The sequence below is a fragment of the Prinia subflava genome, chromosome 9 (genome assembly GCF_021018805.1).
Source record: "Prinia subflava isolate CZ2003 ecotype Zambia chromosome 9, Cam_Psub_1.2, whole genome shotgun sequence".
Taxonomy (NCBI): domain Eukaryota; kingdom Metazoa; phylum Chordata; class Aves; order Passeriformes; family Cisticolidae; genus Prinia; species Prinia subflava.
Genome location: NC_086255.1, coordinates 24,025,303 through 24,036,511, shown reverse-complemented (window position 1 = coordinate 24,036,511; position 11,209 = coordinate 24,025,303). Strand labels below are relative to the sequence as shown.

Here is an 11,209-nt window from a genome sequence, read left to right as displayed (position 1 = left end):
TGAACACCACCTTGTCAACCAAGTGCCACATCCAGTCTTTTCGTAAACACCTCCAGGGCGGTGACAGCACCACCTCCCTGGGCAGCCCATTCGAATGCCTAATCACCCCAAACTTCCCCTAGTGTGGCTCTTGACCACGTCCTCTTGTCCTGCCACTGGCTGCTTGGGACAAGGGACCGATCCCCACCTGGCTACAGCCCCCTTGCAGGCAGTGGTACAGAGTCATAAGGTTTCCCCTGAGACTCCTCGTCTCCAGGCTAAACAACCCCAGCTCCTCAGCTGCTCCTCACAGTGCTTGTGTTCTAGACCCTTCACCAGCCTTGCTGTCCTTCTCTGGACACATTCCAGCAGCTCAACATCCTTCCTAAACTGAGGGGCCACGAACTGGACACAGCACTCGAGGTGTGGCCTCAGCAGCGCCAAGCACAGGGGGATGAACCCTTGCCTGGCCCTGCTGGCCACACTACTGCTGATCCAGGCCAGGATGGCATTGGCCAGTGGTCAAGCAGGCACACCGCTGGCTCATGTTGAGCCAGTGTTGACCAGCACAGCCCCGGTCTTTCTCCGCTGGGCCACTTCCCGGCCCCTCTGCCCCAGCCTGTGCAGGCCCAGCGCAGGAGCCTCCCCGAGCCCCGTGCAGGCGGTGCCAGGCCCGCGGGCAGTGCCCGCCCAGGGGTGGGCCAGGCCGCGGCCCGCCCGCCGCCCGGCGCACCGCCCCCCTCAGCCCGGCCTTAGCGGCGGCGCGGCCCGGTCTCACAGCGCGGCCCGGCGGGATGGCGGCGGCGGCGGAGCACGGCCGCGATGGCAGCTGCCACTTCCAGCGCTCCCGGCTCATCTGGATGGTGGCCATCATCTTCGGCATGATCCTCCTCGGCGTAAGGAGCGGCGCGGGGGGAGGGAGGGAGTGGGATCGTGCAGAAGCCGCGGGGTGCGTGCAGCAGGTTCCCTGCAACGTCCCCATGGAAACGGCGCTCCCTAAAATAAACGGAGAGAAAAAGGAAATTGGAGGTGCTGCTTTGGCCAGGCAGGGAGGAGGCTGGGCAGAGCCATGCAGGAAGGCCAGCGTGAGGGAGAAAGCGCTGGGCCCGCGAAGGGAAGCGGGGCCGTGGCGCTGGAGAGTCCCAGGCCCGGTCGGAGCATCCCGGGGCGCGGCACCGAGCGAGGTTTGCGGGGCAGGGGCCCCGGGAAAAGGCTGCAGCGTTCCCGGTTTGGGAGCTGATGCACCGAGCATCCGCACGGCCCGTCCGGGCCGGCTGTGGGCCATGGCAGGCCATGAGGTGCATTTACAGGTGAGGGCTTCAGGCGCGGGCTGTACGAACTGGGGGTGTCGGCAAACACACGAGTTCAGTCACCACGCTGTCTTAATTTCCAAAAACAGACTTCAGCTAAGTTAGGTTGGATTACTGGAGCAGGGATACTAATGGCTGTTTTGTTTGTGTATCTGACGACTTTATGAAAGTCATCCCTTGACTTTCACATGTTGTGATTTTCCATCTGTTTGCACAGATTTTCAAAACTTAAGAACCACCACTGTAAAAATGACGGTCAAGGCATATCAAGCCACTCACAAAACAGTTTTGGGGTTGTTTCAAGAAACAGGATGAGCTTTAAGCAGATTCCCTTTTTATACCCATAACCTTACCACGTCTTTGGCATAGCAAAATTGACATATAGTGAGAAACTGCACTGTTGATCCCAGAAGCAAGATAAGGCAGTGTGAACTTTGGCCTGGGTTGGTGCAGTGCACAGCTCATCCCTCACTGCCTGCTCCTCCTCCCCAGCTGGTGAAAATCGGGGTGCACTGTGATAAACACTGTGGACAGATGTGACAGGAAAGAAACCTGGGAAGAACGTCTGCACCTCTGGTCTTGGGATTCGTGCCCTGTTAATAGAAACAAAAATCTGACATTTTCTTTTTTAGGGGACAAAAGAAGAAAGACTGATCCCCTAGTTTTAGATAAAGTTATTCCTCCTAAACAGTGTATTCATTGTTTGGCTTCTTCAGGTCACTTGCCTCAGATTAACTTCTTCAGGACAAAGACAATGTAGGTTTTGCAGCTTCCATGTCTAATAGGTAATGAGCTTACAACTTAAATGCCACTTAACGTGCAGATGCACTCTTGGTACCCAGACAGCAACCTTAAACTTATCCCCTTGGCATCTGGTATGAAATTTGCTAGTTGGAACCTTTCGAAGGCTACTGGAAGAATATGGTCCTTGGACAAGTTAATGAAATGAAAGAATTCAAGTAGTATGAATAAATGAGTCTTAAACTCATGGGGTTCAAAAAATAAAGCTAATTTGAGGGTTAAATTGATAGTACTTCTACCTTGAAGTATGATAACTATTTTTTTTTTTTTTTTTAGTGGGTAACACTTTGGCCTTCAACTATACCTTATAGTTACTTGGGATTATTTGGTACCTTCCTTAATTATTTAGTGGAACACCACCACAAATGGGTATGCTACGGGTAAGTTATATTTGACTGTGTAATTATTTTGCCTCTCTCTGACTCTTGTACTTAGTCTGTGTTAACAAGCTTTCCTGTAACCCAGTTGTTAATTAGATTTAAAGAGCTCTCCTTTCAAGCTCATTGCAATTAAGGGTGTGGAGTAATAAGTACATGGAGGGCTAGACAGGCTAAGACCAGTTTGATAGTTTAAAAATTCAACTTTGAATTTGGCATCACTGACAAGAAAGGGAAAAAGGTTAAGATACTACTTTTGATGACAGTTATTAGACCAAAGTTATACTTGTACCATCTACTGAAAGTACTGAAAGTCTTTTTTCTCTCTAGTGGTTACTTGAGCAGTCCAATTCTTTCTTTAGGAATCTTTTTTATCCTGCTTCAATTTAAGAACACTTTCTACACTGGTACTCACTTATCCTTATCTACATGAGAAATAACCTGCTGAACAAAAACTGCATAGTGCTGAGTTCTGCTGGATTACAAAACTTAGGTTTTGCTACTTTAATTAATAAAAGAGATTGTTAATTAAAGAATATTTCCTTGAGCTTGCTGACTTCCTGGAAAGACAGAAATCAGTAGGGCTTTCTTGTTTATTTTACCATGCATCATGTAGAACCTTCATCTTTTCTCAGAGCATCTTTTGCTTTTGCAAGGTATTGAATTGATCCTAACTGAATATCCTTTTTTTTTTCTTCTAAAAGCTTCTATATAAAAATTTGTAGGCCACGTCTGGCTTATCAAATCACATTATATATTCTGAATCCATACACACAGTTGTTTTTGTAGAACTAAGTCTGTAAAAACTTAAGTAGCTCCTTAGGACCACTAAAAATACTTGAGTAAGTAAAAGGATAGATTTTGCATGCTTAACTAAGATTAACTTGTACTGCTTTCACTAAGCGTTTGGCTTTTTGGCTTAATCTAAGTGCTGAAAGTTTTGGAAGCCTGGTGGATGCTTCCAATAGCAGGTCAAGGCTTATTGCACAAGGTACAGTTGCTCTGATTTTCTCAGTGGGCTTCAGGTTTTTTTAAGTGTACACTTGTGGGGTTTGTTCAAGATGAAAAACACCCCTTCCTTTCAAGGTTAAAATAAGTTGTCGCTTCAGTGCTTCCAGTTTTATATTCTCTGCATAATGCATCTTGGATCCAACAGTCTTCTCCTTAATTTTCATCAGAATAAACCATGTTTTCTTCCCGCCAGGTTCTGGATATCCTGGTTGATTCACATAGTGGAAGCCCTCTACGGTATTAAGATGTGCCAGTAAGTTGTTCCCTCCTCTCACTCCAACACAGGGTCTCTGCAGAGGATTTCTGACTCAAGTGACATAAGCTCCAGAGTGGTTGTGGTGGCTCTCAGCAGCAGTGAATTCAGAGATGCTGGGGAAATCTTGCTGCAGTGATAGTTTGCTGTCCTCCACAGTGGTGACTGCCAGTTCTCCCCGTGGTGGCAGAAAAACCAAGCGCTGGCAGCCTGCAGAACTGGCAGCAGCAGGGTTTGCCAGAGCTTTGTCTGGCAGCCTCTGAACTCCCTGTTCACTGGGCAACCCTGCTGCTCAGGAGGCAGAGGGAGCAACAGATTGTGTAGAAATAGTCTGATAACTTCAGGTGTTACAGTTTTATCAGATCTTGCCTCATCAGGATTGCGATACTGCTAATTACACACTTAAACAATTGCACCTATATTGTGAGAATACAATTGGACACTTTCATTTGGGCACTCTTTCAGGCCTTGCATCTGCAGGTCAGAGGGATAACACACTTGAACTCATCAGACTGCACAAGCCAGGCCATGGGAGCCTTGCATTAGGATAACAATTCACCTGGAAGGGAGCGCTGTCCAAACACATCGTCCTGCTGTTCGTGTGGCTTGTGGCTGCAGTAATTCAGGAGGGTGTAGATACTCATTAGGTTCTCATGCTCTGCAGAGTAGGTGGCCAGTCTGTTTGCCATGGTACAATGATGGGTGTCCACTTCATTTGGGTCATTCACTGCTGTCTGTCCCAGGCTTCTCAGGTAACAGCTCTTGGAAGCAGCAGGATTTTGTTTCATGGAATGCTGCATAAGGGGTTTTTTTAAGGTATTAGATGAATAATTTGGATGAATAATTTCTGCCTTCAGAATGAGAGTTAGTAAAAATGTTGTGTTTATCAGACTCTCATTTTAAGTTATGTAGCTTTAAAGTTAAAACTTTAACTCTGAGTGTGGAAATAAATGGGTATCTAAGGCAATTCTTTTAAGTATGAGGAAACTTGACTCCCTGTGAACATAGCAAATGAGTGTATTGTAATTAATTTTACAAAAAAAAAAAAAAAAAAGGCAGAGATGGCCTGCCCATCATCATCTCATCAGGAGTGCTGCTTTAGCTTACCTAACAGTTGTACTTCTGTGAGCAACAAACACCACTTATTTTTACTTCTGTAAAAGTTGTCTACTTGGCTACATCACAAAGGAGGCACAGGGAAAACCTTGAGTACTCAGATACAAATTTGTTAATCAGCAGTAGTATTGTCCTTGTCTCCTGGCCTGTATTGCTGCATATGTTCTAGTCATTAAGCTTGCTTTGTAGAAACAGGTAAATTTCTTAAGCCCTTGTTCTCCAGGTTCTGCACTAATTTGAAAACATTGCAGCTGGGATTATAAACAAAAAAGCACAGCTATGCCTGACGGAATGGTTTACTGGAAGTGTGAAATCCCTTGGGTTTGCTGTTGTGTTTCTACTTGTTCCTTTCAGTAGGAGTACTTCTCAAGAACAGTGGAGGAGAAAATTACATTTTGTGTAACATACAGAAAAGGTCACACATGTTACATTAACACTAACATAGGAAGGTCTCTTTGTAAGATAAGTGCAGTGCCTTCAGCCCTGTTACCTGTCTGTGTCTAGCCACAAATTCAGGTACTGGTTTTTCTCCATCCCTCATCACACAGTCATTGTCAGACCTCTGCCCTGCCAGCATAAAGTCTCCCTTGACTAACACAGTCAACAAGAAATGATATTCAGACTTGTATCAAGATCAGTATTAAGCTACTCCAGTTTCTTGGTTCTTTGCACACAAACTTCTGGGATAAGTCATTTCAAACAGGACAGACAGATTGCAATTTATATACTGTTGAGGAAATTGTATGCATAGAATGTCTGAAAGAACTTTTGTTCAGTAAATAGCTTAAAACCCTAAACCCACAAGACCTGGTATGTTTAGTTAGCACAGGAGATGTCTCAGTAGATGGAAACTAGTGTTCTGAGATGAAATGTTCTAATCCAGTCTGAATCTCAAGGGTGGGCAGAGATAGCTAACCTTATTTTGTAAGTACCAGTACAGCCTGCAGGAGCATAAGTATTTGACACATTTTGTGTTTTTGTTTTTGTTACAGAGCTAAAGGAATCACTGACCCCGCTGTTCAGTTTCAATGGTTTGTTCAGACCCTTTTGTTTGGATATGCTTCCTTTGGTCTCCTGGTGTCTTACAAGCCTGCGGTCAAGAAGCAGTACTAGAAGACAAGGAAAGGAGTCACTTCTCACATACTTCATCTCATTTTTCTGAAAAGACCCCCACATACTTGTCTAGGTGCTCTAATTAGTTAAATTACATTCCTGCTGCATGATGCAGTGCCCTTCTACACAAGCAACTCTCCTCTTATTAAGCAACACAATTAAAATTCTTAGGGCCCCATGGATAGTTAAGTAGAAAATCAGCCCTTCAGTCTTGGCACTGCCAAATTTTAATCCTATTTATTATGCAAGAAACCAGAAGTTGCTCCTCTGCAGATTTTGACACGATTACTCTGTCACTGACAGCTGGTGGCAGTGATTGATAAATTACCTTTTCATGAGGAGAATTGTTCTTCTACAACAAGGAGAGTTATTGACAGCCGCAGGGCAGCTTGCACCTCTTTTGTAATAGGATTTAAGTTCACCTATGTTTTCTCTATGGACTGACGTTGTTGTTGTTGGTGTTAAACCTGCTCTTTGTACTTTGTTTTGTCTGCCTGTTTTGTTCCACAGAGGACAGACCACTGTGCTGCTGCAGGCACATTGAAAAGACCACGTCTCAGCCCAGGCTGAGGTGCAGGGAGCTTGGATACATACAGCACTTTAACTTGGTTTGATACAAGTGCCTTAAAATTCATGCAGCATGACCTCATCTTTTTAATGAAGATTTAAGTTACAAGTTATTATAGTATAAAGTAGTGTTGAGGGCAGCTTTTTTGAGAAGTAATTTATTATCCAAAGAAAAAAAATCTAGCTGAAAAGTTGATATTTGGGAATGAAATACACCACTGTTTCCCAGTGCTCTTCTGAAACCTGAGGTTGAGTGACCATCATAAGCACCCCTCAAGAGTATTTCCTGTATGTGTAGTGAGTTACATCAGATTGTCTTTTAGTTCTGAATATTTGAACAAGAACTTAGTCTGTGTAGTTTTAGCACTTCTAAACAGAATTATTTAAATACTAACTCTGGTGTGGGGAGAAGTTTTACCATGCCACTTGATATGTTCTGGAAGAAAGGGTAAGAAAAGGTTGTTCTTTCTCTAACCTCTAAGAGCCCCACAAGGCAATAATGAGTAACTTTGTGCCTTGTGCAGTACCTGCAGACTGTAACACTTCCATGTGGGAAGCCTTACTCAAGCACAGGCACATAAAATTTGTGCTCTCAGTGGGTACTAAGAGCATGGAGAACTGAAGAGTTTGAAATGGTGGTTTGTTTGTGGTTTGGGTTTTGTTGTTTAATGGCAAACCATTAACTTAAGTATTTTATAGAGAAGTAGAAACTCATTTGGTGGCTAGAAATCCAACAGAAATGTCAAGAGCCTGAGCTATGTTCTACTTTGTAACCTTTTGTCTTAGTCTGTGACCCTGGAATAAAGATTTTTAAAAAGTGAAGAAGTTGTTTTTAATACATCCTCCAAATGAAACGCCCATACAAAATCCATAGCCAGCTTCTTGACACCAGTCTCAGTGTTGACACTTGGAACGTGCAGGATCAGCTCTCCAAAGTCCCATCACTGATCCTGCCCTGCCTTCCCCTGCCAGGGCCAGGCTGCATTCCAAGCACTGGTCAGGCTCACCCTCAGCCCTTGCACAGGTAAATCCCAGCTCTGAGGAGTTAACTACGTCCTGTGGGGCTCCCCGTAATTAGATGGGCTTCCTTTACACAGGCAATGGCAAAGCTTCCTCAGTGCAGCCCAAGGAAGCTACAGTAGGAAGCTGGAGTAGAAAAAGGTATGTACTGCCTTAGTTTAAAAAAAATGAGCAATGAGAGCAAGGTTTAGCCAGGCACTGCCATCAGCGCCATTTTTTGAAGCCTCTCTGGGATTTTTGTTCAACATGACAGATTTGAGCAGCTTTCTCCGTGGAGGTTGCTGGGCATTGCTTATCAAAGATCTAAAAAATGCAAATCCCAGGTATTCATCTGTCTTCAGACACTTTTTCTTCCCAACCTTTGCTTCACAGCAGTTCACTTTTAACGCTTGTTTAAAAAAAAACACAAAAATAAAAACCCAAAGAAAAACCAACCAGTGTTCGCTGTCAGCCTCTGTCCCAGAGCTGTAAACAGCACAGGTGTCTGTTTGTTAAAGTTTTGGAGGCTTCACAACACGATCCCAACAGCAAACCTGAGGAGCATGGGATGAGCAATGCTGGCTGGCCTTGGGAAAAGGAAGAAACGCTCAGTGTGACAAGATTGAAATAATATTGAGATACCATAGTGCCCTTAACATGACAGTAAGATAAACATACCCTTAATACGGTTCAAAATTATTTTTAAAAGCCAGCAGGAGCACGAATCCAGGTCAGCACCTCACTCAGCTCACAAAGGCACACATTCCTGGCTTCGACAGGCTCTCTTGAAACGCTGCTGGTTACACCGGGCATAAGCATTTCTCCAGGCTAGTCCAATAGCAACAATAAAGGATTGATTGCTCTTAATCACTTGGAGCCACTCTTTCCACTGCAATCAAAATGCCCTTTCCACACCAGAAGAGCACCCTGTGTTCCCAAAGGCTGGGCTGCGTGTCAAACCATCCCCAGCAACACCCAGCCCGCCCTGCTTGCCTAAGGAAAATACCTGCAAATTAAGCAATTCACTCTAACAAAATATTTCAGAATACTGCTTCCCATTGAAAGGAACCCCAAATGAAACACACAGAAGAGCTTTTACGTTTGAAAAAGACCACTAAGAGACTGCTTATAAGAAGATAAATCACCAAGAAAGCTAAGATGACATTAATAAAGGTTTTTCAGGATGGATATTTCTACCAACTAGGCTGGTGACAGCACTGAAAAATAAATGTTTAGACATCCATTTCAAATTGGAAAGAAGAAAAAAACCCAACCCTTGCTATGAAAGCAAACTGCAAGATGGCTATGCAGTATATTAACAATGTAAAGTAGATGCAAGGAAAGTTAAAAGCAACCATGCCTGGTTTTTCTAGACATATAAAAACCCACCCCCATTCATTATTTATTTGACCTGCATTGGTGATCAAAAGAATTTCATATGTCACAACCACATCACTTAGAACAGTACTTTTATGCTGTGGTTGCTTGGTAGCTTTGTTGCAGAAGAAAACAAAGAAACCACCCAGATCTATTTTCACCCTTAAATCATAATATATGTAATGAGTGTAATTTACTCCTTAAAGGCAAGTGATCCACATCAGCATGTTTGGCCAATCACTGCTCAAGTCAAGCTCTGTTGAGGAGATGTGATTGTGTAGATCAGGACATGCAGCATCAGTGCAGAAACACTGCTGAGCCCGAAGAGCAGCAGTGAGAGGTCTCCCACCCATTTTCAAGAGCTACTTCTAAAGCCTTCAGGGCTGTAGCTGACTTTTGTGAGGGAGTGATGAAAAACTTTTCTCAGAATCTCGACAGGTTGTCTTGCTTTGCCTCTTTTTCACGCTGACCTAGATTTTTCTGAACACAACAGGAGTCGACTGAGCCAGGCTTTGGAAATCCTCAAGTGCTGGTTAATTAAGGACATTTAATATGGCCTGGTGAAGCTGGGGGAGTGGGCTCCTCAATCACTGCCATGGAGTCTGCAGTGAATTCCACCACTGTAGGCAAGACCCTTGAGGTCCCGCAGTCTGATGTTTGTGGCCATTCTGGTACAGTCTCTTTATGCAAGAGCTACATGAACAGCTCAAGAAATTACCATAACTTGTTGAAAGCAAAAGAAGCAAAATCCCTCAGTATTTCCTTTACTCCTGCTCCTCAGAAGAGCAGTAATAATATGGCACAATCCACATACTGTACTAGACCTTACATGGCCCCTGCAACTCCAAACATACCTACAGCACATGCAGGAGGGGAAGAAGGAAGGGAGAGGGGGAAAGAGAGTTGTAAGGAACATTATTGTATCATTGATCAGCATTCTTTGAGACCATTTTCACAAAGGAAAACCACAGAGCTGACCCTTGTGGGAATACACAGGGTGACCAGTTTATAAGTTTAGCAATTACACAATTTAAAATGTCCTTCTAAAGATACTCCAGGCCTCTCATCAAAAGGAAAACCACATCCTTCTTCAAAATTTCAAAAGCATGAGGGATCAGGATTTTCACAGTTGCAGTCTGCCCCTGTCCCCCCAACACCAGGCTGGTAAATCAGAAGTAGATCAGAGTACCTGCATTTAGAGGAGCTTCCAGACATCAACAGCACAGGACAAGCCCCTCATTTCCTTTGTGTGGATGCAGATGTCAGATGTGCCTGATCTGGCTTGTCCTTAAGGACTCTTCGTTTCTTCAGACTGACCGGTTGCATGGGCTTAGCTGTATGGGATGTTGATCATTATTGATATATATACTTTTATACTTCAAAACATTCATATTTTATTAGAATATTTTCCAAATACTTCCACCAGTTTTTGCTGCAGCTTTTTTCTAAAAAAAATAAATAAATGCTTTTGAACAATGGGAAATTCATCAGCTCAGGAGGACACAATCTAGTGAAGGATTCTTCCTCCTTTGAGATGTAGCAAAAGTTTGGGAACACATGAAAGCAAAGATTTATAATATAAGAAAACTCTACAAACTTTACCACCCTATACATGGCAGACTGCTTACAGATAAACTGCAGAGAAAGTGACAGGAGAACCAAGGCCATCCAATAAATGACTGGCAAAAATTGCAGCCCAACCCCAGAGTGTTGTAGTTTACTTTTCCATTCAGTAAACCACATGCCTGTGTTTGGGTCTAGCAAAACTTTAACAATAACATGTCAAATGCACTTACAGCATTGTGGGATGGAGAGCTGGTGAATCTCCCAAAAGCAGTAGGTCAGAAGGCAAGGTGCTGCCTGTGAGGACCTGTCACCTGTATGGGGAGATAAACTGCTCCTGATGCTGCAAAAACATGTACTGGCAGAGATTTAGATGTTAATCCCCAGCTAACAGGACCTGGCTGAAAAAAATAAGGAATCAGTGTGGGAAGAGATTTTGTTTCAATTTAAGATGCACCTTGTTTGCATCAGTCCTGGGAAGAAGTTGTGCTGTGCCCCTGCAGTGTGTGCCTAGGACAGCTCCAGTGGAACTGCCTGGGTGGAGGCATCTCACTGCTCTGGAGACAACTGTGTGTTTGCTCAGCTTTTGGTTTGGTGTGTTTAGCCAGCGGTTTCTGCACCCTGGAACTGAAGGGCTGGCTCCCCAAAATTCATGGTGATTGCAATGAGAACCCCTGAGAGCTGACTCAGGCCATCTCAAGGACTTCTGTCACGCACCTGAGCCCAGGCACACGCTGCACCCA

The 11,209-nt window shown here is 44.2% G+C and overlaps 1 protein-coding gene across 1 annotated transcript; it reads left to right on the top strand.

The window, feature by feature from the left end:
- Positions 1-702: 702 nt before the first annotated feature.
- TMEM254 (transmembrane protein 254) lies at positions 703-7,344 on the top strand. Its single transcript, XM_063405949.1, has 4 exons — positions 703-875; positions 2,367-2,470; positions 3,672-3,731; positions 5,840-7,344. Exons 1-4 carry the CDS (start codon positions 774-776, stop codon positions 5,958-5,960), a joined length of 387 nt encoding a protein of 128 aa, XP_063262019.1. The 5' UTR covers positions 703-773; the 3' UTR covers positions 5,961-7,344.
- The last annotated feature ends 3,865 nt before the right edge of the window (positions 7,345-11,209 follow it).